Source organism: Sphaerodactylus townsendi, linkage group LG02 (assembly GCF_021028975.2).
Source record: "Sphaerodactylus townsendi isolate TG3544 linkage group LG02, MPM_Stown_v2.3, whole genome shotgun sequence".
NCBI lineage: Eukaryota > Metazoa > Chordata > Lepidosauria > Squamata > Sphaerodactylidae > Sphaerodactylus > Sphaerodactylus townsendi.
In genome coordinates this window covers 89,426,606-89,451,176 of record NC_059426.1, presented here as the reverse complement: position 1 = coordinate 89,451,176, position 24,571 = coordinate 89,426,606, and the positions used below count along the sequence as shown (strand labels likewise).

Here is a 24,571-nt window from a genome sequence, read left to right as displayed (position 1 = left end):
TTATTTCCTCTGGGAGTAACTGGAAAGGGTCCTATAAAATCTATTTGTCTGTGTGCTCAGGGGCTCTCTGTTAACTGATGTTGAATAGGGGCTTTGAGGTCAATGGGGTCATCATTAACCATAACACAAGCCAGGCAATTATAGCACCAGTTTCTCCCTCTTGAGCTGGAGGGCACCTTGGACGTTTCCCACTGTCCAATGAGGGCAGCAGGGTCAAACTTTGTCTTCCAGTTGCTGTGGTGCACATCCCTTTCTCCCCAGTTCTTTCCTGCCTCTGGGGACAGCAGATCACCCACTTACCTATGCTTTACCTTACTTCTAATTTTATCTGAATTTACTAAAGATTCTTTATCTTATTCTTCTCTGCTATACCTAATTATCTTACAGTTCTTACTGCCTTCCTACTTTCTTCTGTTAGTTTGCCCTTCTGACGCAAATGGGAGACAGCTCTTGTAGTATTTAGCTACTGCTGAGGTGATTGCTTACATTTTGCTAGCAGCAGTACTCTGTTAGATTGAGAGAGGGACCCGCTAGAGGAGATTACAAAGGACAATGGTTTCTCATCTGAGGAGGATATGGAAGCTCTTCTCACAGCAGGAGTCACTCAGCGGAAGTGTTGGGCAGGCACATTCCCTAATAGGACTGCCTTGACCCTGGCCTCAACCAAGGAGAATCAGCCACCATCTTCCAAAGGAAAAAAATGCACCAAAAAGGCTGCAATAACAACTTTTATAATAAGAGTTAAGAGAAGCAACATATCACCCTGGAAAGGATAAGCAGGAAAATGTAAGATACTACATTTAGGCAGAAAAAAATGAAATGCACAAATATAGGATGGGTGACACCTGGCTTGACAACACTATATGCAAAAGGGATCTGGGAGTCATAGTAGACCACAAACTGAACATGAGTCAGCAGTGTGATTTGGCGGCCAAGAAAGCCAATGCGATTCTGGACTGTATCAGTGGAAGTATAGTGTCTAGATCGAGGAACAATGTACAATTGTACCTCTCTACAGAGGCGTAGCTAGGGAAAATGGAGCCCAGTACAAAATCTGAGTTTTTTGTACTTTTTAATGTTTTTTCAGTTTTTGGCCTGCAGGTAGTGCAGTTTTTAGGCTAGAAGCACTAAAATTTCAGGGTATCTTTAGGAGGCTCTCCTGATGATACCACCCAGGTTTGGTAAAGCTTGGTTCAGGGGTCCAAAGTTATGGACCCTCAAAGCTGTAGCCTTCATCTCCTATTAGCTCCCATTGGAAACAATGGGGGATGGGGCACCCCCTTTGGGAGGCCATAACTTTGGACCCCCTGAACCAAACCTCACTAAACCTGGGTGGTAGCATCAGGAGAGTTTCCTAAAGATACCCTGAAATTTTGTTGCTGCTAGCCTAAAAACTGCACCCCCTGCAGGTCAAAAACTGAAAAAACACTTTGAAAAATAAAAAAAACACAAACCTGAATTTTTGCGCGTGCCCCTCAGGCACGCGCCCAGTGCAACATGCACCCCCTGGCCCCCTTGTAGCTTCGCCTCTGCCTCCCTATTCTGCATTAGTTAGACCTCACCTGGAATACTGTGTGCAGTTTTGGGCACCACAGTTCAAGAAGGATATTGACAAGCTGGAGCAGATCCAGAGGAGGGCAACCAAAATGGTATAAGGTCTGGAATCCATGCCCTATGAAGAGAGGCTTAGGGAGCTCTGCTGGGTATGTTTAGTTTGGTGAAGAGAAGGTTAAGAGGTGACATGATAGCCATGTTTAGATATCTAAACATGTCATGTTGGTAAGGGAGCAAGCTTGTTTTCTGCTGCTCCTGAGTCTAGGACCAGGAGTATTGGGTTCAAGGCGAAGGAAAAGATATTCCACCTAAACATCAGGCAAAACTTCCTGACAGTAAGGGCTGTTCAACAGTGGAATACATTGCCTTGGAGTGTGGTGGAGTCTCCTTCTTTAGAGGTTTTTGAAGAGAGGCTGGATGGCCATCTGTCAGGAGTGCTTTGATTGTGTGTTCCTGCATTGCAGGGGTTTGGACTTGATGGCCCTTGTGGTCTCTTCCAACTCTATGATTCTGTGATCCCCTCATCAGCTTTTGCAGTTTGTGTTAGCTCACCAACTGTTGCAATTTGCATATAGGAAACTTTTCTACAAAGGCGATCAGCCACTGACATATGTTTCATGTTACCATAGCTTTCTAACGAAATGATTCTCATAAGTTCCACTTTCAAGTTTTAGGAAGTCCTTGAGGAAAACTCCCTCAGTGAGCCCCTTTCATCATCATTTCTTCTATCAAGGACAAGTGGACAAATGAATCGCAATGGGAGAGACTGCTGCTCCTTCTCACTAGCAACACTTGATCACTCAAACACTGTTGAGAGCTATATTGTAGGATGAGCAGTTGCCACCTGCTCGCTCACTTTCGTCACCAAAAGAGACGTGGTTGAGTGGGTGAAGATGGGGATCAGCAACAGGATCAGGTGTTTTGACAATGGAGCCTCTGCTTGTACACCATCCATTCCTGATACCAACTGTGATTCCCATGTTTACCTTCAGGTCATGAGACACTGAGTGATAGTGTGATACAGTGTGTATTGGAACTGACCCCTGAGCACATTTTAATTTTTTTAAAGAGCTTATCTGGAGATTGGAAATGAAGTTTCAGTGAGATAAGTACTTGATGGCAAAGCAGGAATAGGAGTGTTTAATTTTCATTAGTTTTCTTTACAGTATTCTGATCAAAAGGCCTAAGAGCTGTGACTCTTCCTTTCGGCAGTAGCTTGGTCACTAATGGTGACCAAATATCTATTTTTAAAGTATCACCTTTCATAGGTTAAGTTCACTGTGCCCTTGTCTTGTAGGCAGGATGTAATGAATTCAGTCCTGCAGACTTCATCTCTCAAGAGTATTTCACATTCTGGAGGTTCAGATGTCATTTTCAGCTGTTGGCTGTGTGACGAGCGATCATGGAAGAGATGGAGCTATGACTCTACCAGGATATTAATTTTTCATATTTACTATGGCAGCATCAGTTGTATACTTTGGCTCAATACATTCTATTTTGAAATAAATGCATTTCTTTATGTTCTTGTTTTATGAAGGGAGTAAAAACTGCAGGCATGTAGTAGAAGACCAATCATATTAGTATGTTTGAATATTTATGTGTATCCAGAAATAATACAACATCCCTGAAAGTATTTTTAGATACACTGCAGAAAATCAGGTCTCTGGCATCCTTATTGAAAACTCGCTACTCATAGCCATGTCTTTAGGTAAAAGATCTTGGTTTTTCACAAACTGCAAAACACACAAGCTAATTCTCCCTATTAATGTGAACATATGTTCACATATTTGGGAGAGTGGTGACACAAGTACTTGGCATCCCCTTTCCATTATAGAATGAATTTCAGGAGAACATGGTCACTCCCACCTAAGGACCCTACCGCTTTTGCCCCATTAATCAAGTTATCATTGTTGGTTAGGAGAAGATCTAAAATAACTGATCCCCTTGTTGCCTCGTCCACCTTCTGGACCATGAAATTGTCTGAAAGGCAAGTGAGGAAATTGTTGGACCTGGTAGTCTTGGCAGAGTTTGACTCCCAGCAAATATCTAGATAATTGAAATCTCCCATTACTATTATTTTTCTTCTTTGTGAAAGTTTGGTCATCTGCTCCAGGAAGGCATCATCTAACTCTTCAGTCTGGCTTGGGGGTCTGTAATAGACCTAGAACAAATCAGCGCGTTGCACGTCCGACCGCATTACACAATTTAATAAATATCATATAAATATATTAATACCTCTCAGTTTGCATAACTTACAATCATATACATATCAATGGTTATCAACTCAAAGTCTCTCAGTGCTGGCGGGTCGTCACCCTGCCCTGGCACTCATGGAAAATACAGTCCCAAACCTCATAAGAGTCATGTAAGTAACACAATAGTTGTTTCTGCCTTGCAGACTCCAGCAGACTCCAGCCATCAAGGATCAAAAATACAGCAACAGAACGGGCTCGCATAACCTCCATTTTCTCAACTTCATCAGTGTGATGTCCTCTGTGCCAACGTAATTTCCTTTTTGCTGTGCAATGGGCTCTATAATTGATATGCAAAATACAAACATCCTAATTCCTGTTATCATGAACTTGTAAAATTAGACAATTTGACATCTCATATTAATATACACCATGTGGTTATATTGTTCTGGGTCTGTAATAGACCCCCACAATGAGATCACTGTTGTTTTTCTCCCCCTTAATTTTTACCCAGATGGTCTCAACCTGGTTCCCAGGATTCAAGTCATGGACCTGCTCAGAGGTGTAATCATCCCTGACATATAGTGCTACTCCACCACCTTTCCTAGTTGATCTATTTCTCTGGAATAGGTTGTACCCCTCAATTATTACATTCCAGTCATGAGATCCATCCCACCATATTTCAGTGATGCCTATTATATCATATTTATTATGCCATGTTAAGAGTTCCAGTTCATCCTGTTAATTACCCATGTTTTGTGCATTAGTGTAGAGACATTTGTCAATTTCCTAGCAAAAATGCTCTTCCCTACAGCCATGAGGTGTAACCCATCCCTTGCCAGTAGTCCCTCTTCATGAAACCGCAGACCATGGTCCAAGAAGCCAAAACGTTCCTGGTGGAACTATCTGCAAAGCCAGGTATTCACCTCCACTATTCTTCTTTCCTGCCTGGGCCCTTGTCCTTCAACTGGAAATAGAGATGAAATGACAACCTGTGCAACCAGTTCCTTCAGCTTATTTCCGAGAGCATCAAAATCCTTTCTGATGTTGCAAAATCTATGTCTAGCAACATCAAGAAGAGTTGGTTTTTATACCTTGCTTTTCTTCATTTTTAAGAAGTCACAAAATGGATAAGAATTATCTTCCTTTCTCCTGACTATAACAGACATCTTGTGAGGTAGGTGGGTGTGAGAGAGTTCTGAGGGAATGGTGACTAGCCCAAGGTCACCCAGCAGGCTTCATGTGGAGGAGTGAAGAATCAAATAGTTCTCCAGATTAGACTTTACTGTTTTTAATCACTATATCACACTGATGTAAGTGCAAGAACAAGGGTTTTTTTTAAGATTCAATGTCAATCACTAAACAGGAAAATAGTATAGTTACATTTTAGCTGTGATTTTGTGCCTTCAGTATACATCAAGAGACACGTGAAAGCATCGGTAGGGCTGAAATAATTAAGTTTACCCATATCACTGAGAAATATTTGCTTATAGAACTGAAGTGTTTCCTACCTTAGATGGTAAGGTATTCTTATAAGATTATGAATTCATATTCAGTAGTCCAGTAGATGGCAGTATCTTTTATCCTCTGCTGAAAATTTTTCATTTAATGCTAAGAATAATAATTTAGAATAAAAAATGAAATTTCTTATTTTTAAAATTAAAATCAATATATCTAATGTTCAACATGACCAGATCTGTAGAAACTTAAATCTAGAGACTGGAGCCACACACACACAGGCCCAGATTTACAGAAAAATCTGTAATCTAAAAAAATATAAAAATAGAGGGCATTAATATCCCCCCAATAATAGAAGCAGCACCTGTAGCTTTAAGAAATGAATGCCTTTAGTGGGTAACCACACAATAGTACCAGTTAAAGCCTTGATTTCTGTTAGGAGGCCCTGTCCTGGACTGTTTTGGCCTTTGAGGGAGAACTCATAATTGCTACAACCACCAGCAACCACAGTGCAACTTGCATTATTCACTCACGCCCTATTTCTTGCTGCTGTTCTACATAAAAGCCAGAATAGTGTTGAGGTTAGAGTTTCAGTTTAGGATTTGGGAGACTCTATCATGGAAGTCTGCTGGGTGATCAGGGCCAGTCATATATGCTCAAGAAGACCTATTTTACAGGGATGTTGTGGAGATAAAATGAAAAAGCTGCTTTGGATTCCTCTGGGAGAAAGGCAAAGTATAAATGAAATAATTTTAACTGAAGATGGAGTCCAGATAAAAGATAGGTTGGTTCATCTGTGGGAAACAGAGAACGAAGCAGGGAAAATTTAGAATATTGGGGAAGTTGAGTTACCAAGAAAGGGAAAGAGGACAGTGAGAGGTGGGGGAGGGGATACTGGGGAAAATGCAATGCCCTCTCCTTTCGGGTTCCCCAGCATGCAACTGGGCCTGACCCAGCAGTCAGCACTGCACAACTGGACCATAGTTTTCCTGGATAGAGATTTGATTATATTTTCTCATGAAATTATTCTATGAAATTCCAGGTAATCTCCAAATTTTCTCTTGAATCCAAATCTGTAGAATATTACTTGGAAGCAGAAGTGAAAGGAGTTGCCATTTTTCTGTGTCCAGTACTCTGGGTTCTGTGAAGCAGAAAGTAAGAGATCTGCCTAACCTGCCCTTTTTCTTAGTTCAGAAGTATTTGCAACTTTGTTGATGGTAGTTGTATAAAGTTGTTAGTACAGTGGCTCAGCATTAAAAATGTTGCTGTGAAGAAATCATTGACATGAGTGATGGTGTTGTGAAGTGACATGAGGAAATCAGTTGGCCAAGTCAATGGAGTTCGTAATGAACCGGAAATTCAGAACGCGGTCTCCAGTTTATTGTGTCACTTAATGAACTTGTTCAGGAATGTTAAGAATGTAGATGAAAGAACATGTATCATCCTTTGGCTTTGATTGTGGCTATTATCTTTGTGAACGAATAATGCTTGCTTCAACTACCATATATGGACTTCTGTAATTGATTCTGCAGTGTGCTGAGTAATAGTATCATGAAATTAATCCATATGACCTGTTTCTTTACTGCAGTTTAGCATTTTATGAGGCAACACCGTTTTTAAGGGTTTTTTCAGTGTAGATTTCGTATTTTGAGCAGGAGAGTTCTAAGACAAGCATATAAACACTGTAATGTTTCATCAGTTAACGTGATTGAACATACTGGAATGTGAAAAAAGACTATGAACATCTATATATATATAAATCTAAATGTGTGTTTGTCCCTGATGCTCTAACTCAGGGAACTACTGGGCGCACTCCCCTGAAACTTCCCAGGCACATTTCTCAGCCAAGCGAGCGTGTTTTAAGCCACTTCGGAGACTCAGGCACCCCTCCTGTGTCAGGAAAACATCTTCTTCAGTGCCAGGAAAACCTCTTCTGCAGCCTCTCCGAACGCACCGTTCAGCTGCCGCTGCCGGATTCTACTGGCTGCCGCGTCCACCTCCCCCTACTGTGCAGGTCCCCAACACCCTCACTGCCGCATACTCGCCTGTCACTGGAATCAGCCAAGCCGTCCACACCCCTTCTCCAGCTGTGCATGGCCCCTAGCGCAAATGACCAATCACCCCCTCACATGCCAATCCAATCCTACTGAGTGCCTGCAACCCCCTCCCCCCAACTCTTACTTTCCCGTGCCCTCAAACACCACGCAGACTCAAATGCTCACCGGGACTCCACCCCGCCCACTGTGACTAACTTTCGCTCCCTCAGCAACCTTCCCGCCTCATTTGCTCGCCGCCAGCACCCACATCGGAGTGCCTCTGCGCGCTGTGCTCACCATTCGCATTCCACGAGCCAACTCCAGGTTTCCCTCACGCCACCAAAGCGACTCCAGCTGCCCACCTGCCACCCCCTCTCTTTCATCAAAGCACACCCGTTTGTGTGTGAGACGTGAAGGGGGGTGTCCCCCCTTCTCACGCAGGTACCCTTCACTCTCTGTCTCACACAACACAAATCCTCTCACAAACATCCACCTCATCCTCACACACTTCACTCGGCCCTCCCTCACATTCACCCATCACATAACCACTTCCTCACCCACACTCTCCACAGCTCTCTGCCTTCACTAACTCACTTCTTGCAGTTAACCTTCACTCTCTGCCTCACTCATGACTACCACACAGAACTAATACTCTCACACACAACCACCTCATCCACACATACTTCACTCTGCCCTCCCTCACATTCACCCATCACATAACCACTTCCTCACCCATTTTCACCACAGCTCTCTGCCTTCACTTACTCACTTCTCACACCCAACAGCAAATGAGCTGGCCCTGACACACACACACCTCTCCACCAGCAACACCACTTCACATACAAACCACCCACTCTGTCAAGACACATTCACCTCCTCCTCAGATCCTTCACTACGACCTACTTCACATTCCAACACCACCAGAGAAGAACAAGAAGAACAGTTTGGAGTTATTTCCCCCCTTTCTCTCCTGTAGGAGACTCAAAGGGGCTTACAATCTCCCCCCCCCCCTCACCACAAACACCCTGTGAGGTGGGTGGGGCTGAAAGAGCTCTGAAAAGCTGTGACTAGCCCAAGGTCATCCAACTGGCGTGTGTGGGAGTACCCTGTGAGGTGGATGGGGCTAAAATTCCTGCCTGGATCTCAAGGATGGAGGCACAGCACTTTAAAAATAGAAATAGCAGGGACTCATGGCCACACTATCAAGACATTCTATTGCGGAATCAAGGAAAACTAACTCAGTCACATGAACACCTCTGAAGTGTATAGCAAGCACCTCTCATACTATCTGGGCCAGGTACCTTCAAAATTCTCCACTGCAATGAGACTTTTAGATACCCGTGTAAGGGAAAGAGGGATTCCATTTCACCACCCCAAAAGGCTGTGTTGCAGATCAATGGACCTGCATGGACATCTGTGTGGGTTGCAGACTGTGATGAGAAGGACAATTGCCACAGCAATGCGTGGCCGGGCCACGCTAGTTTCCTATATGAATTGTAATGCTTTAGGTTTCCTGCAGTTAGATTTCTTACTTATGGCTTCATAAGTCTCATGATAAAAGAGGAGGAGGAGGAGAAGTTTGGATTTATATCCTCCCTTTCTCTCCTGTAGGAGACGCAAAGGGGCTTACAATCTCCTTGCCCTTCCCCCCTCACAACAAACACACTGTGAAGTGGGTGGGGCTGAAAGAGCTCTGAAAAGCTGTGACTAGCCCAAGGTCATCCAACTGGCGTGTGTGGGAGTACACAGGCTAATCTGAATTCTCCAGATAAGCCTCCACAGCTCAAGCAGCAGAGCGGGGAATCAAACCCGGTTCCTCCAGATTAGAATGCACCTGCTCTTAACCACTACACCACTGCTGCTGAGAAAGTAACTTGCTTAGCAGTTTGTGCTTGTGGGAATTTTTAAATTATTGTTGTCTTTATATTCCAAAATATGTTTTAATAACATTTTAAAAAAATCTGTACTATCAAATGTTCAGTAACTGTGCCTTAAAGAATTAATAATATTTAACACATTGCAACTGTTGTGCTTCTTAAATGTGTTGTTCTGTTATTCAGGCTTCAAAAAAAAGTTGTCTTCCTGATCTCTAGGTACGCATGTAGTTTTAAAATAACAATAGGAATAGAACAACAGACAAGTTGTCCAGAGCAAATATATTCAGATAACAGGCATCTGCCCATCAGGAGTAGATATACTTTCAACATAAACAAGAGAGTCTATAAATCCAGTAGTATAATGTTTGCACAATCTATTAAAGTGAACAACAAAAGTTAGCTGTGGAGAAGTGACCTCTATAAAGTGCATTTTTGATTTATGCAGGGATCTAGAATGGTCTTGTTAGGAAATCACATAAGACAATTATAGTGAACACACTGTGTTTTCGATTTTACTGAAGAATTGCTCTAACTGTCAGGAAGTCTCAACCTTCCCACAAGGAGCTGCTGATGCTTGCTCCTTCTCCTTCTCAGGCAGCTGCAGACAGTACAGTGAATGTAATTATTCAGCACTGGGGGAGAAGGGTGAGTGCATGAGAGAGTTAGTAACTACTGCATTCCATTGTTTTGTTTGTGTTGTTTTTTTTACTTGTTCTGTGTAAGCCCCACCCCCAAACTCTGTGTGTGTGTGTGTGGGGGGGGAATTGTCTGGAAGTGAGTTGTTGCCACCATGGCTAGCCTTTTATAAAACAGTATTTGCTAACACATGATAAAGCTGCATATTTCAACCTGGATGAAACTTTTTCTTTGCTGAAGAGTGTCAAATCTGATGTCGCCCATGAATCTAGAAAACAAGATGATGGGTTATTGTGGAAGTATACAGCAATGTTTATTATACTTACATGACTTTCAGGGCAGTCCTAAGGAGAGTTACTCCAGTCTAGCCTATTCACTTCAGTTGGCTTAGACTGGCATTACTCTACAAAGGATTTCACTGTATGTCGGTGCAGAAGAATTCTCAGACAGTTTAGTTCCTGCTGGCTATCAATTGAAACTTTCTGTTCTTGTGTCACGCAGGTTTCTTGTGATCCTGAAATTCATATCTGTAGTTGGCCTTGGAAACACACTGTGAAACTGTCTCCTCTAGCCCATGGAAGATTAGTGTACATAAGATTGATTTATGTTTATATGATAATGGTTTGTGTATCTGCAAGGTCTATTGTCAGCCTCTCAATTCCATTTTCTAAGGCACGATCTTCCATGGTCTGGGTTCTGGCTTTTTCTGTGGGAGCCCTGTACCTCTGAAATAAATGGCCAGAGACCTCCTATCCTTCCAGCCTTACAGCAAAACAGAGCTGTTGTGAAGAGTTTTTGGTGATTAGCTGGTTGTTGGTGGTGGAAAGTGCCATCAAGTCATAACCAATTTATCACTAGGGGTTTTAAGGCAAGAGAGGTGGGTTGCCATTGCTTGCAACCCTGGTCTTCCTTGGTTCTCTCCCATCTAAGTACCAACTGGGACCCACCCTGCTTAGCATCTGAGATCTGAAAAGTTTGGACCAACTTGTAGCACCAAGGTAACCTGGCATAAGTTATTTTGTTTTTAATGTGTTGTTTTTACTGCTGGTTTTCCTGAATTGTTTTTTGTATGTTTTCTCTTGCCTTGAGTCCCAAGATATATGGGAGAAAAACAAGTATATAATTATATTAAATAAATAAGTAAATGGAGCAGAACTCAAGTTGATGAACAGTTCAAGGGGAAGGAACCATGATTCAGTTGTGGAAGCTGGCTCAATAGAATTCCAAAGTCATTTTTGGTTTTTCCGGTTGAGGAAAATGGATCTTTTAAAAAAAGAAAATAATTCCAGGTAGTCCTAGGTATCTTACAGTGTCTATGGCCCCTTCCGCACATGAAGAATAATGCACTTTCAACCCACTTCCAATGCACTTTGCAGCTGGATTTTACTGCGCGGAATAGCAAAATCCACTTGCAAACAATTGTGAAAGTGGATTGAAAGTGGATTATTCTGCATGTGCAGAAGGGGCCTATGTGTAGAAAAAAAAACTAAGAGAAATGGGGAAAAGAGCAGTGTCATCTGCTGGAATTTTCATTGAAGGACGCAAGGAGGACCTGGTTTCTCTCTAGCACTGCAAAGGTGTTCACATTCCTTTGTGTAGAGTCAAACCACTGGCAAAGAAATACGGGTTTTCCTTTCCTCCCTACATTTCATTAAGAAATAGAAAATAATGCCTTCAATATTTTAAAAACTGTTTCCCCATAAGATAGCTTTAGATATTAAGATGTGTTCTATTTGATAAATTGATGTGGCAATTGGTAGGCATGGTAAATTACTCACTGAAGTGAAGTTAGAGTTATATGTTGTTTAGGTTGTGTCTGATCTTTCTAGCTTTCCTCTTTCTCTTCTGTAAAACCAGCAGCTCACTAACAAGCCGTAAAGTTGAAAGCCACCAGAGAAACAGTGTTTACTGTTCGCACAAAGAATGTCAATTGAATGGCTTCCACTCATTGAATTGTCCACCCAATCAACAGGCAGCCTTGTCTTTCTTCTCCACTTTACCAGAAAACGCTGTAGAGAACAGTTGTCCTCCAATGCAGTAGTGGTTGAAAAGGTTGTTCCAAATTTGCTAGTTTAAGACTCTTTCTGATGGATAATCTCCTTTCAGAATAAGATAGCTGCAGGAGATATACCTGGAAAATACTGTCACTTCTAAGCTTCTAAGAACTTGTAGTTAATGTTTTATGTTTCCTTGTGCTAGAAACGATAATTTTGAATGGAAAAGAGCAATAGGCCAAAGAGGAAATTGTTTAACCCAGGTGATAGGTGAAACTAACACTTCTGTTGGACCATACATCCACAGTTATTGGATCCTGCTCAGCGCCCCAGGGAGGCAATAGCTAGATTGGGGGAGGATAGAGGGTTCAGCCAACTAGAGGACATGGAGCAGCTTTTCTCTGAATAGTGTGTTCTATTGTATGCATGAAAGATATGATTCCTGATGGAATTCTGCATGGGGCTTTGGATCGGGTGTTTGAAATCCACCATAACACAACACAACACCCACACACAGAGACAGACACACGATGCAACATCCATTCATGGGTTTTATTCATAACTGACAATGCGGTGTATTGAAACTTTGAACAAAATTGTTCAAAACAGCCATGCTGTCTGTTCCAGTGCAAAGTTCTAATTGCATTAACTAAATGATTAGTAATCTAACTAGTGTTATCTGTTGTGTTATCTGTAGATGTTCTGTACTTCTATGCAGGTGCCATGTTTATTTATTTGCTTATTGTAATACTCTTGTGGACAATGAGCAATAAATTCTATTTTTTGTTCCAAAATGTAAAGTTTCCATTAAACATTATTGTAGGTTTTTTCTGATCGTAGCGTATCTTGGGATATTAAACACTGAAATTAATTAAAAAATCATGAAAACGTTATTTACTTTTAAGAAACTTTGGCTAAAGCCTGCAGTGTGTGTTCTCTCCTGCTTGTCAGCTTAGCTTCAATAACCCCACAGCAATATGCATGTTATCTATCGATACTAACTGTTCAAAGATATCACCATGCAAGATATCAAAGATATCACCATGCACTAAGCTAGATTTAATATGCCAACATCTGGACTCTTGATATCAAGATTCAATAGCACTCCATTTAATCATAGGCCGTTTCCATGCGACGAATCGTGGAAGGCCCGGGTCGGGCATTAATCGACACCGACCCGACGCTTAGACCGTCCGCGCGGATGGTCCTAGAAAGAGTCGGGCAGCGGCGCTGAGCCGCCTCGGCGACCCGGCGTGTCAGACCTCCGGCGTGTCGCCGAGGCCTGGGGACACGCTAACCCTGGTTCTGGGCCGCCTGCTCCAGCGGCGCAGGGCAGAGAGGCGTGTCCCCAGGCTCCTCGGGCGACGCCGCCGAGGATTCAAAGTAAGTACAGGGAGCGAGGGGGGGAAGCGCTGGGAAGCCGCTGCCGTTCGCATGGCAGCGGCTTCCAGCCGGCGTTTCCTCAACAAGTGCGCTTCCGAGCGCACTCGGGAAACGCCAGCGTGGGGACGGGCGGCCGGCGCAAGGGCAGCGCGGCTGCGACGCAGCTGCGCCCCCTGTGTGAATGGCGGCCTGGGGACAGCGTTTTTGCCGTCCCCAAGCCACCGTTTATGGCCCGTGCGGAAAGGGCCATAGTTTCTGTCCTTGTTCTGGTAACCAGACTGAAACACTGGCTCATGTGTTTTTCCATTGTAGATTTATGTACAGGTATGCTTTGATTTATTGAAACCTGTGTTGGTTGATAAGAAAATGTTCTCTGGGCAGAAGAGTCTCAAAATCGTACAGGTGGGGTTGGCCAAAGAATGGCTGTATCGGTTCGCTGTAATAAAAATATTGGCCAAGTCTCATGTATAATAGATTCTAATCATTAACAATTATTTGTTTTAAAATGAATTATGTTTTCTGAGGTTTTTATGTTGATAATTAATTTTATTTTTAAAAATTCTGCTTCTGAATTGCCTGTGGATTGTAATAAAATCTAAACTGAAAATACTATACTTTCCCAAAAGTAATGTTTTTTTCTTTATTGAATGAAGTGTGTCTGTTTTCAAGGGGACAAGAGAAACTGAAGGAGAGGAAGATTCTGGTTTGATTCAGCCAGCAGAAGTATTTGCTCCCAAAAGCCTGGTGTTGGTATCCAGATTAGATTATCCAGAAATCTTCAGGGTAAAAAGCACCTCATTGTTCATAATGCATGGCAATGTACAAATTGTTCATTTTCACTGGGGAATACTGATAGGCATTATTTAAAACTTTTGTACACTGTTACAAGGATTTAGATTACCACAAATAGAATTAGCCTATATAATTTGCACACCAACATTTCCCCTACTGGTCACATATTCTCAAAAGCACATCAGCCACAGAAGAAGTCATCACTGTCCTCAGCTAAATGCACAAGTAAAAGTTTCAGAGCAGTTCCTAGCATTTTAGTCAAGGTAAATTAATTTTATTTGCTTATAAAATACAATGAATTTCACAAATGTAATATTGAGTTTCTCCTCTAGATTCTGAAGTGTGTGAGTGAACATCAGTGCTGAGAGGACCTGTTGCATAAAGGGTAGAGAGAGGAAGAATTGCAGATTTGATCTAGCAATAATATCGCTGATCTGGAGTAATAGAATATAATATTAAGAAAAGTAATATTAGGAAAAGCAGGAAGAACTTGCTTCATTCTTTCCCAGGCAGCTACTCTTCCGATGACTCATTCCCAATAAAACATAGGACTGAAAAGACACAGGAAGGCTTTTTGTAAGAACTCTCAGCAGCCATGAAAACCATTTCTCCTTGTGATAAGCATTCGAGGTACTCTGCAAAAGAGGATGAAACTGTTCACATTCCTAACCTGGGCCAGAAATATTGCCTTAGTCTAAATTGGCTTCATAGAATTGTCACGTATGTAGCTAAGAAGAGGAGGAGGAGGAGGAGCTTGGATTTATACCCCACCTTTCTCTCAGTAAGGGAGACTCAAAGCCACTTATAAATTCCTTTCCCTTCTTTTCCCCACAACAGACACCTTGTAAGGTAGGTGGGGCTGAGAGAGTTCTGAACAAACTGTGAGTACCCACGGTTACCCAGCAGGAATGTAGGAGTTGGCAAATCAATCCGGCTCACCAGATTAAAGTCCACTTCTCATGTGGAGAGTGGGGAATCAAGCCCAGTTTCCCAGATGAGAGTCCACTTGCTCTTAACCCCTGCACCACACTGGCTAAAGCAGACTGCTGCCATTGTACCACAACCAGACATTTACTATGTTAAGCAAGTTTCAATTGTAAGAATGCAATGATGCAATGGTACCAAAGCATCAGCTGGCTTGGGAATGAAGATGAGTAAGGAGCTAGGAATTAGATAAGCTCCCCACCACCACCACTGCCAGCCCTTTATTTCGAAAAACAAAATGTGTGTGTATGTGTACCATCAAGTCACAGCCAACTTGTGGCAACAAGTAGTTTGCCACTGCCTGCCTCTTTGTGGGCTAAATGTACAGAGAGAACTGTGACTACCCCAAGGTCACCCAACAGGCTTTGTGTGGCAAGTGGGGAATTGAACCTGGTTTTCCTGCTGGTCTTTTCCACTGCAACTGTAAAATAGGGGAACAAAAAGTTTTCAGTGCAGTGGTCTATTTCCAATGATGGCTAGGATCCTGCTATTATTACCAAATTAAAAGGCTTCTATCCTGATTTTGCAAGGCACTAAAGAGGCAAGCTATGCAGAGTGGGATGGGCTTGGTTCACAGTGACTACAGTGAGGAAAAGGCAGCAGGATTTCATTTGGGAGGCACTTAGCAAGAGGGGGAAACCTCAGGCATTCAGCAAGGAGGGACATATGCATATATGTGTGCACACATAAAATGCTATTAAAACTATAGAATTTGAACTCAGTGGTGGAGCTGCCATGGGGACATCTGGGGACAAACATCCTGGGCGGCCCCCATGGAGTCATGTGGGGGTGGAAAAATCGCCCCCACACTTCCAGGAAGGAGGAGTGGCGAGGCTGACTTTCATCGCGACCTGTGTACGCCGCCCGGGACCAAGCCCACTGACCTCCAGCCGAGTGTGAAGGATGGATGCTGCAGTTCCCTTCTCCCTCTGAGAGGGAGGGGCATTGAACCTCCAGCTTTGCTGCTTTTTTTAAGCTGAGAAAGGGTCCCTTTCTTAGCTTAAAAAACCTCCCAAAACTCCGAGGCTGGAGGCTACAGCACCCCTCCCTCTCAGAGGGAGAGGGATGCTGAAGCCTCCAGCCTTGGTGCTCAGTTGTTTTTTTAGCTGAGAAAGGCTCCATTTATCGTCTTAAAAAAACCCCCAAACTCCGAGGCTGGAGGCTGCAGTGCCCCTCTCCCTCTCAGAAGGCGAGGGGCGCTGAAGTCTTCAGCCTTCGCACTTTTTTTTTTTTAGCTGAGAAAGGTTCCCTTTCTTGGCTTAAAAAAACCCCCAAATGCCCGGGCTGGAGGCTGCAGTGCCCCACGCCCTCTCAGAGGTCTCTCTCAGAGGGAGAGGGACGCTGAAGCCTCTAGCCTCAGCACTTTTTTAAAAAAGCTGAAAAAGGGTCCCTTTCTTGGCTTAAAAAAACCCCCCAAATGCCCAGGCTGGAGGCTGCAGTGCCCCTCTCCCTCTCAGAAGGAGAGGGGCACTGAAGCCTTTGGCGCTCAACACTTTTTTTTTTAAGCTGAGAAAGGATCCCTTTCTCAGCCTAAAAAAACCCCAAAACTCTGAGTCTGGAGACTTCATCACCCCTCTCCCTCTAAGAGGGACCATCTCAGAGGGAGAGTAGTGCTCTAGCCTCCTCTGCCCATGGATTACAGGATCCATGGGCAGAGCAAGTGCTCCCAGCCTCCCCCCCCCCCCATCCACAGCATACCTCCCTACCTGTGGATCACAGGATCATTGCTGAGTTCAGATTTGTGATTTGGGGCATGTTCCATAATGTGATATCGACTTTGAAATGACCTGGTGCAAAAAATAGTTATTTGGTCATGGTTGGGGAGAGCGGTTTTCTACATGGGGGTGGGGTGGGGGTGGCAAAACTCAGATTTTGCCCTGGGCTCCATTTTTTCTAGCTATGCCTCTGTTTGAACTCAAGGAAAGCTTGAGATTTGACCATTATTTTTCATCAAAAAGAATTATCTTTCTATGACATTCGTAAATACCTTTAAATTGTGATTCTTATACTACAAATGTGTGTTTAGTTTCCTCAGTTGTGATTATATGTTTTTTATTTAATGTTATAGGCTTGTCTTGGCCTGGTCTACACTGTCTACGTGGACAACCTGAATGTCTCACTGGAAAGCCCCATTGCAAATATTTGTTCATGCTTTGTCCCTGCTGCTGGAGGGTCACAGGTAAATCGGAGTGGGAGGATATTTATCCAGTTAATTTAATTTATGAAGAAAGCAAAACATAAATTCTTCAAATATTTTGATTTAATAAAAGACCATAGTTCAGTTGAGTATGTCCCAGTGGCCCTTCTTCTAGAGGCAGCAAACATTCCTTTCTACAATAAGGTCAAAGTGTTAATTTGTCACTGCAGTTGCCTTTATGAGGCACAGTATCAACTCAGGAACTTTTCGGAGTTCAGACTTCTTATTACTAGTGCTTTTAATTTTTAATTTTTGGTTTGCATATGGTATGGTTGCTTTTATTGCATCCTTGAATTCCGGTAGATGTAGTTCAATTTTTTGTATTTCTGGTTTTCCTGTAGTATTTTTACATTCTTATTTGTAGTGCAAAAAGAATGAAGCTAGGGATTTATGAAAATTGCGATGTTAATGCTGTGTTGCATATTGGTTATTTGGAACATATGATTAAATACCTGTGCCTAAATCACATTACTAAATCTGGATTATTCTATTTTGACTGTGACAGAAGATGCCATCAATCTGGCAGTCAGATAACATAGTAAATTTACTTATCTCCCCCTCATTGCTTTGAACATGTTCTGTTGACAGGAGCTGGAGCTTATTGCCAAGATGGAAACGTGTCAGGCACTCAGTCTACTTCAACTCCTACCTAACCCCTTCCTTTATTGCCTTCTAATTTGTCAGTCCTACTATTTTAACTGGACAGTCATCTAAATACTTAAGGTGCAAGCTAAAATTCCTTTTTGTCCCTCTACTTGTTCTCATTCCCGTTCTCTTGGGACTGCCAGATTTTCCTTCTGGGATGAGCAATTTCATTGTCATTATTTTTCATTTTGTGTTCCAAGCCTCTTAAACAGAGCCTTCTTAAAATACTGGTGTATACACTAAGTTTTTGCTGCATATTGAGAGGTTAGCCTTCTTCAGATGTAAGTGTCTTGGAGATACTAATAGCCTCACTGCTATCCAGCTAAAATTACTACTCTTTTTTCCCCTCCCCATCCTGATGATGGTTTTTTGTTAGTCTTTACATCAGTTTTGCATAGGAGTCCCAAAGTTTAATGATGGTAATCATCATCCCATAATGTTCCTTCCTTCCCTTCTAAAAAGGAGACATGCATAGCAGGAAGTGAGAAATTAATGACTGAAATGTATATGACCTTAAATGGGTTTTTACTGGAAGCCAATTAATAAAGAATGGATGTTTGAGAACAGTCCTTAAAAGTTACTCTGGAATTTATGAGTACTTGGGAGATGGATGGCAAAGTTGGAGAAAATTGATATCAACATTGCTATTAACTTTGCTGGAATCCAAGTGAAAATTGCAAGACTCTGATTCTCTTTAGGTTCCCCCCCTCCCCCGCCCCATGCATCGAGAACTTGGGAGGGGGTCTTTTACACAATTCTGGGCATCTGAGACAAGGGCAAGCATTTGTTCAGGAGGTGAATCTAGCTGCAAGTATTTAATTTATGTTTGTCATAAATTATTTTGTGAATGGAACATAAAGTGTACTATTCAAACAGGTAAATAGTCCAATGTAATCTGTATCTGACAATATTCAAAACTCTATATTGCATAAACAATAAATGATGTATTAAAATGTTTCTCTACAGAAGCTATTTTCTCTGGGAGCAGGAGACAGACAGTTGATACAAACACCTTTACATGATAGTCTTCCTGTTACAGGGACTAGCGTGGCTCTGCTGTTTCAACAATTGGGTATGTCAGTTTTTGGACTGTTATATTGTTGTGTAAATTTATGAAATGCCTGCACAAATATATAGACTCATAGTTTTATAAATATCAAAGTGTCCTCTTCTGTTTCTCCTAAACAAATATACATGTTTAGGAGACACTAGGGTAATGTAGTGATTAGTGTCAACCTAGGATCGGGGACACTGAGTTTCAATTTCCTACTTTGCCATGATGCTCACTGGATGACCTTGTGCCTTGCACTTTGGTTGCATTCAAATATCATTAGTTCATAAACTATGGTTTGGTTTAATCTTGATTTAGTATGCAGTCTGAATACTGGCTGCTCAGCAAACTGGAGTTTTGATGGGTGCTGTATTAACTGTGGTTTGTCATGACATCTGAAAGCAGAAATCCTTATTTGTTCAGAAATAGTACCGCTCAGCTTCCTGCACACAGTGAAGACAGCTTAGAGCAGTCAAAAATATTGCTCTTTTGGCTGCATCCAGCTGTAGATAGTGCATTCTCTCTCATTCCATCCACATAATCTCTTATTGAGAGTGATGAGACAGGGTTGCAGCTCCAGTGTGGAGAATTTTTAAAAGGCAGCAGGACAAAAGATCCCTCCTAATCCACATACCGTATATAGTCGTGTATAAGCCGACCTGTGTATAAGCTGAGGCACCTAATTTTACTGCCCAAACCTGGGAAAACTCATTGACTCGGGTATAAGCCAAGGGTGGGAAGCCGGGAGGCAGAGGGAGCTCCTTATTTGGGCAGTGACATCAGGGGAAGTCACTGCTCAAATAAGGAGCTCCCTCTGCCTGCCAGCTGGGTTTTACAAAGCCAGCTGGCAGGCAGAGGGAGCTCCTTATTTGAGCAGTGACATCAGGGGGAGTGAAGCCCAGCCAGCTAGGGTGCCTCGGGGTTCCCCCTTCACCCTAGATGAAAGCAGCAACAAGGCTTCCAGGGGGCAGGGAGGTGGTCCTGGCCCCGGCCCCAGCCTCCTTGTGAGTAATAGAAAATGGGTGACTCGCGTATAAGCTGAGGGGGCTTTTCTCAGCCTTTAAACAGGGCTGAAAAACTTGGCTTATACGCGAGTATCTACGGTATTTTTATCAGTTTACCAAGATCCATGATAGAAACTCTGTCATACAAAACAGCATTACAGTCAAAAGCAGTGTACAATTTACCTATTTATATATCTTCCATACAATAAAAAGAGTTCCCCCTTCTTATCCCAAGAGAGAACAAATGAATGAGTATTCTGGCTGTGATCCCATATTACTTTACCAACTTTTATTTTCTTTTAGATAAAAAATACAATCACAGATCATGGTGAAAGAGCAAGAATTAAAAGGGAGGTGTTGAGGGATGTGAAAGATCTCTTGTTTCATAGTATCTTCTAGGTAATGTTTTGCAGTGGCTGAACAGAAGGACTTAGGACACTGTCAACTGGCAAGTGGGGAGTGAAGGCTGTAAAATACCTGTTCTGTTTGTGTTGAAAAGTTCAAAAGTTCAATGAAAAAGCTAAACAGAAAGGGAAATGTGAAAGATACTATCTTAAGACAAGAGTAAGTAGGAGGTGGCTTGGCTTGCCCTGGGCTCCCCTGCCCTATTCCACTTTCATGTTGCAGCTGACAAATAGCAAGGAAGCTATATAGGCAGTGGTGGGACAGGTTCGCACCACTTCGGCAGAACCAGTTGTTAAAATGTTACTTTCAAACAACCAGTTGTGAAATTATTTGAATCCCACCACCGGAACCGGTTGTGAAATTATTTGAATCCCACCGCTGTATATAGGTAGTGTGAATTTGCCAGCAACCTGGAAAAACATGGCAGCTTGGAATACATTTGGGAATTCACAGAATGTCTCAGGTGACTGGAGGGGTTCTTTTTGTCACTGCCTCCCTGCGCTGTCTGGAAGCCCTCTGGAAGCAGCATGGCAGCGACGCCATCACAGGCCACCGGAGCCCTTTTGATTGGTCTGTAAGTCCAACAGTGACCAGAACATAATCTTTCTTTTTTACAGTTGCCTCCAATATGTTTACTATTCGATTGTTAGACTCTTTTTTTGCCAGAATTCGGTGGAGGGGGATTAGCTGCTAATATTATTCACCATGAATTGAGGCACTGCACCACAGATAATATTAACTTTTGCACCTGCTCAATATTAGAAGAGGAAGAGTTTGGATTAATATTCCCTCCCCTTCTCTCCTGTAGGAGACTCAAAGGGGCTTACAATCTCCTTGCCCTTCCTCCCTCACAACAAACACCCTGTGAAGCAGGTGGGACTGAAAGAGCTCCGAAAAGCTATGACTAGCCCAAGGTCACCCAGCTGGAGTGTGTTGGAGAGCCCAGACTAATCTGAATTCCCCAGATAAGCCTTCACAGCTCAAGCGACAGAGCAGGGAATCAAACTTGGTTCCTCCAGATTAGAATGCACCTGCTCTTAACCACTACGCCACTGCTGTAAAAGATTACAGTAATCTTTTGTATCTTTAATACTAATGAAGACTGATCTAGTATGTGATCTTTTTTAGAAAAGGAAGGCAGTCTTACCCTTCCTGCAGTCATCTGTAATCCCTAGAAAACTTATTTGATGCATGTGTGCTTGAAAGTTGCCTCTGCTCAGTGTAACCATTTAGCACGAACCCAAACATGGGAACTATACAAGGGGGAGGGAAAGAAATGTAACAATTTTACAGTGATTATTTATGCCAATACTATTATTTTCTGGTTGTCAGTTCAGTGATGTTAGCTAGCTAATCAATTAATATATGATTGGTTAGTGAAGGGTAACTAAAAGTAAACAGATGAGCTATTTCACAAGAAGTGAAAACATAAAATACAGTATGCGCTACCTAATTTTAAGCAGACCATTTGCAAAGGAAGCTAAATTTAGGAGATATGCTTAGCGTACTTTATCATAGCCAACGCATGGTTCTGCTTCTGTTACAGATTGCTTTCAAATGTTAAAATAAACCTTATGCAGGAATGAAAGACTAGAACATTTTGAAACAAGTTTCTCAGACAGCATGAATACACCCCAAGCCACAGAAAATGGAGTTGGAAACTAGCTGCCCCCAGGTCGCAGTACTGACAAAGCAAATTGTAGACTATTGTTATATGGAGCCATGCTCTGGAATGTTTGGGAAAAAAATCTTGGCAGTCATTCCCTTCTGCATTATTCATCTTCACTGATCATTAGTGAACAAGTTTATTCCTGCATAACATTGGCATTTACCTTGGAGTCAATCAAAGCACATATAATTTAGAACGGGAGAATACAAGTGATTCAGCATTGCTAGTGAAACTGTTAGAATCTCACGAGTTTTAGGAGGATGGATGACAGCAAGAGTAATAAGCAACATGACCAGAAATGAAAGCCAAATATTGTCATTCAAATGTAGTTTCACATAAAACTCCACTGTGTTTTATTTTAAACTTAGAATGGCTTGTATAAGGAGATTGTTGTAGAGATGGGTCGGATCAGAATTCAATAATGTTCTGTTTTATAGTGCCTCTGTCTAATGTAGCTGGTCTACTGGACATAGGGTTGGTTTCAATAGTGTGTAGGTGCTCTCCAGCACATGTTTCTGACTTTAGGAAAGCTGATTCTCAGGGTCACAGGATCAAGTGTACTAGTAGCCACATGGGTGGGGGTGCTTCACTGAGGAGGGGGGAAGAGGATAAAATCTTCATCTTCCTATTTCTCTGATGCAGGAGTGGCAATTTTGCCCTTTTTGTCTTCTCAGTACAGCACCCATGATCCATACAGTTCATTATTTGTTCTGTAAATAAAATAAAAATACATAATTGTCTGTCTAACATCAGATTTAGCAGGCATTTGGCTAGTGTGGAATAATTTATATCTTGGTTCCATGAATGTAAAGAAAATCCAAATTTCCATGGCCCCACAATTTGTCATTATAAACTGTAGCTCTAGAGAAAAATAAGACTCTTTTTTTTTTTTGCAGAAGTGATGTTCATTTCTTTGGACAAAGTGACTTCTCTTTCTTTTTATCCCACATGTCTGAAGCTCAAATAATAGCAGCACTTATCAATCACATAAGATCTTTGAGAATTAAACTTGATTGGTACAGAAGTAATTGTACTCTTTGGAGAAGTTTTCAGCCGACTATAATAAAGAACAATGGAATACATTTCTGTAGCACGTAGGCTTCAGACCATGTGGATCTTTACAGTCTATGAGTGTTAGTAGTGTCACGTCATACATCTGCATTTTGCCAGTCAGATGTTCAGGATGTTATGACCAAGACTACTAGAAAGTCACCTTTTATGTTTTAAGGCAACACTAGAATATATATGCGTCTTGCAGGATGTCAGCCTATGAGTCATCTATTTTGAGTATTCGTTGTCAAGAGAAGATTTTATTCTCCTGGAAGTTGAATGCCGAACTATTCTGGAAACCAATTTTAAAACATGCAGAGAAACTTCATCCGGAATAAGCAAATCAAAGAAAATAAACTTTTATCTACGTACGTGTTTGCCGGGGTTCTTCCTTTCATTTGAAACACCGACTTTATATATGGTGACAGGAACATTATAGTTGTATATTTTTATTTATGAAATGTTAAGGTTTTCTCAAACAAAATTAGCTGAAATTCTTCATCTGTGTTGAAAGATAACATCTGGAGTGTTTTTTATTGCCAAATAGTACTTTGGTTTATAAATTTTGCCAGTCTTTTTAACACATGAATCCAGGGTTAGTTTTGGTTTCCATGAGAGAAACTTTTTCTTTTTTAAGTCTTTTCTTAAAATCTGCTTAGTTATACTACTTTAAGTGTGCTTAGGCAAATTTTGTTCACAGACTACCTCACCATGTAAGTAAAGGTATTAATTATTTGTTACTCAACAGTGCTGGTTTGCAGAGACAGGCTTTCTTATGATAAACTGAAATCCAGCATACAGCTCCATCCAGGATCAGGGGACAAATCCACTGGTGGGAGCGGTGTACCACGGTGCCGGTAGATTTGCTCTCCCCAGGAAACTTGTCCCAGTGTAGCGGTGAATCCATGGGTGTACAGCCACCACTGCCCTCCCCAGTGGTGGGACACAGCACAGGAGGGAGGAACTGACTGTACTCTGTACTCTGCTCCCTCCCAGCCATTTACCTTGTTGCACTGGTAGCCAAGACTGCAGACTTATGCCACCAAAATCAGCCCAACAGGGCATTCCTGGCAGCAGGGAGGCTTTTTGGCATTTTAAGCCTCTCCATGCTGCTGGGAAGCCTCTTTGGGGGCGGTGACGCAGCCACACCCAGGCTCTGGCCCCTTAGATGGGGCTGTTAGTTGTAACTACAGCACTTGATCTGTACCAAAAATATGTGTTTTGACAGTACAGATATTTCTTCTTTACAGCCATTTTTGTTTCTGATATGATGAGGATGATACACTACAAATAGTGTTACTTCTTACTCTCAGTTTTACTTTGCATCCTCATCCTTTCTTCTTCCTTGTTGCAATATTACATCATGATGCCACTGTTTCTGTTATTGTACTATTTCTGCTTCTAGCCTTCCAACTCTGTAAATATTATCAAGACTCTCCAATCTCCAGTTACTTTCAGAACCTTAATGGCGATGTGACATTCAGTCCTTCAAACCACGGTGATGGGTTGGATCCAGATTAAATTCTCCAGAAACAATGTAACTGTCCTGCCTTCTCTGACTGCCACACACTGATCCCCACAAAATGGTGTTTTGAGGGGCTATGGGAACCTGAATGATAAAAGAAGTGTCTGCAGCAGGAAGGA

At 42.2% G+C, this 24,571-nt stretch overlaps 1 protein-coding gene across 4 annotated transcripts in view; it reads left to right on the top strand.

Annotated features, from left to right (window-relative positions):
• SBF2 (SET binding factor 2) overlaps positions 1-24,571 on the top strand; it is a 271,896-nt gene that overhangs the window by 116,988 nt on the left and 130,337 nt on the right. For 3 of the 4 annotated variants that reach the window (XM_048486741.1, XM_048486740.1, XM_048486739.1), the window contains exons 4-6: positions 13,800-13,913; positions 16,975-17,085; positions 18,715-18,820. In XM_048486741.1, the coding sequence (XP_048342698.1) occupies positions 13,800-13,913; positions 16,975-17,085; positions 18,715-18,820 (331 nt within the window). Of the gene's footprint in view, positions 1-13,783; positions 13,914-16,974; positions 17,086-18,714; positions 18,821-24,571 lie in introns of all 4 variants that reach the window. The other variant, XM_048486743.1, reaches the window with a different exon arrangement.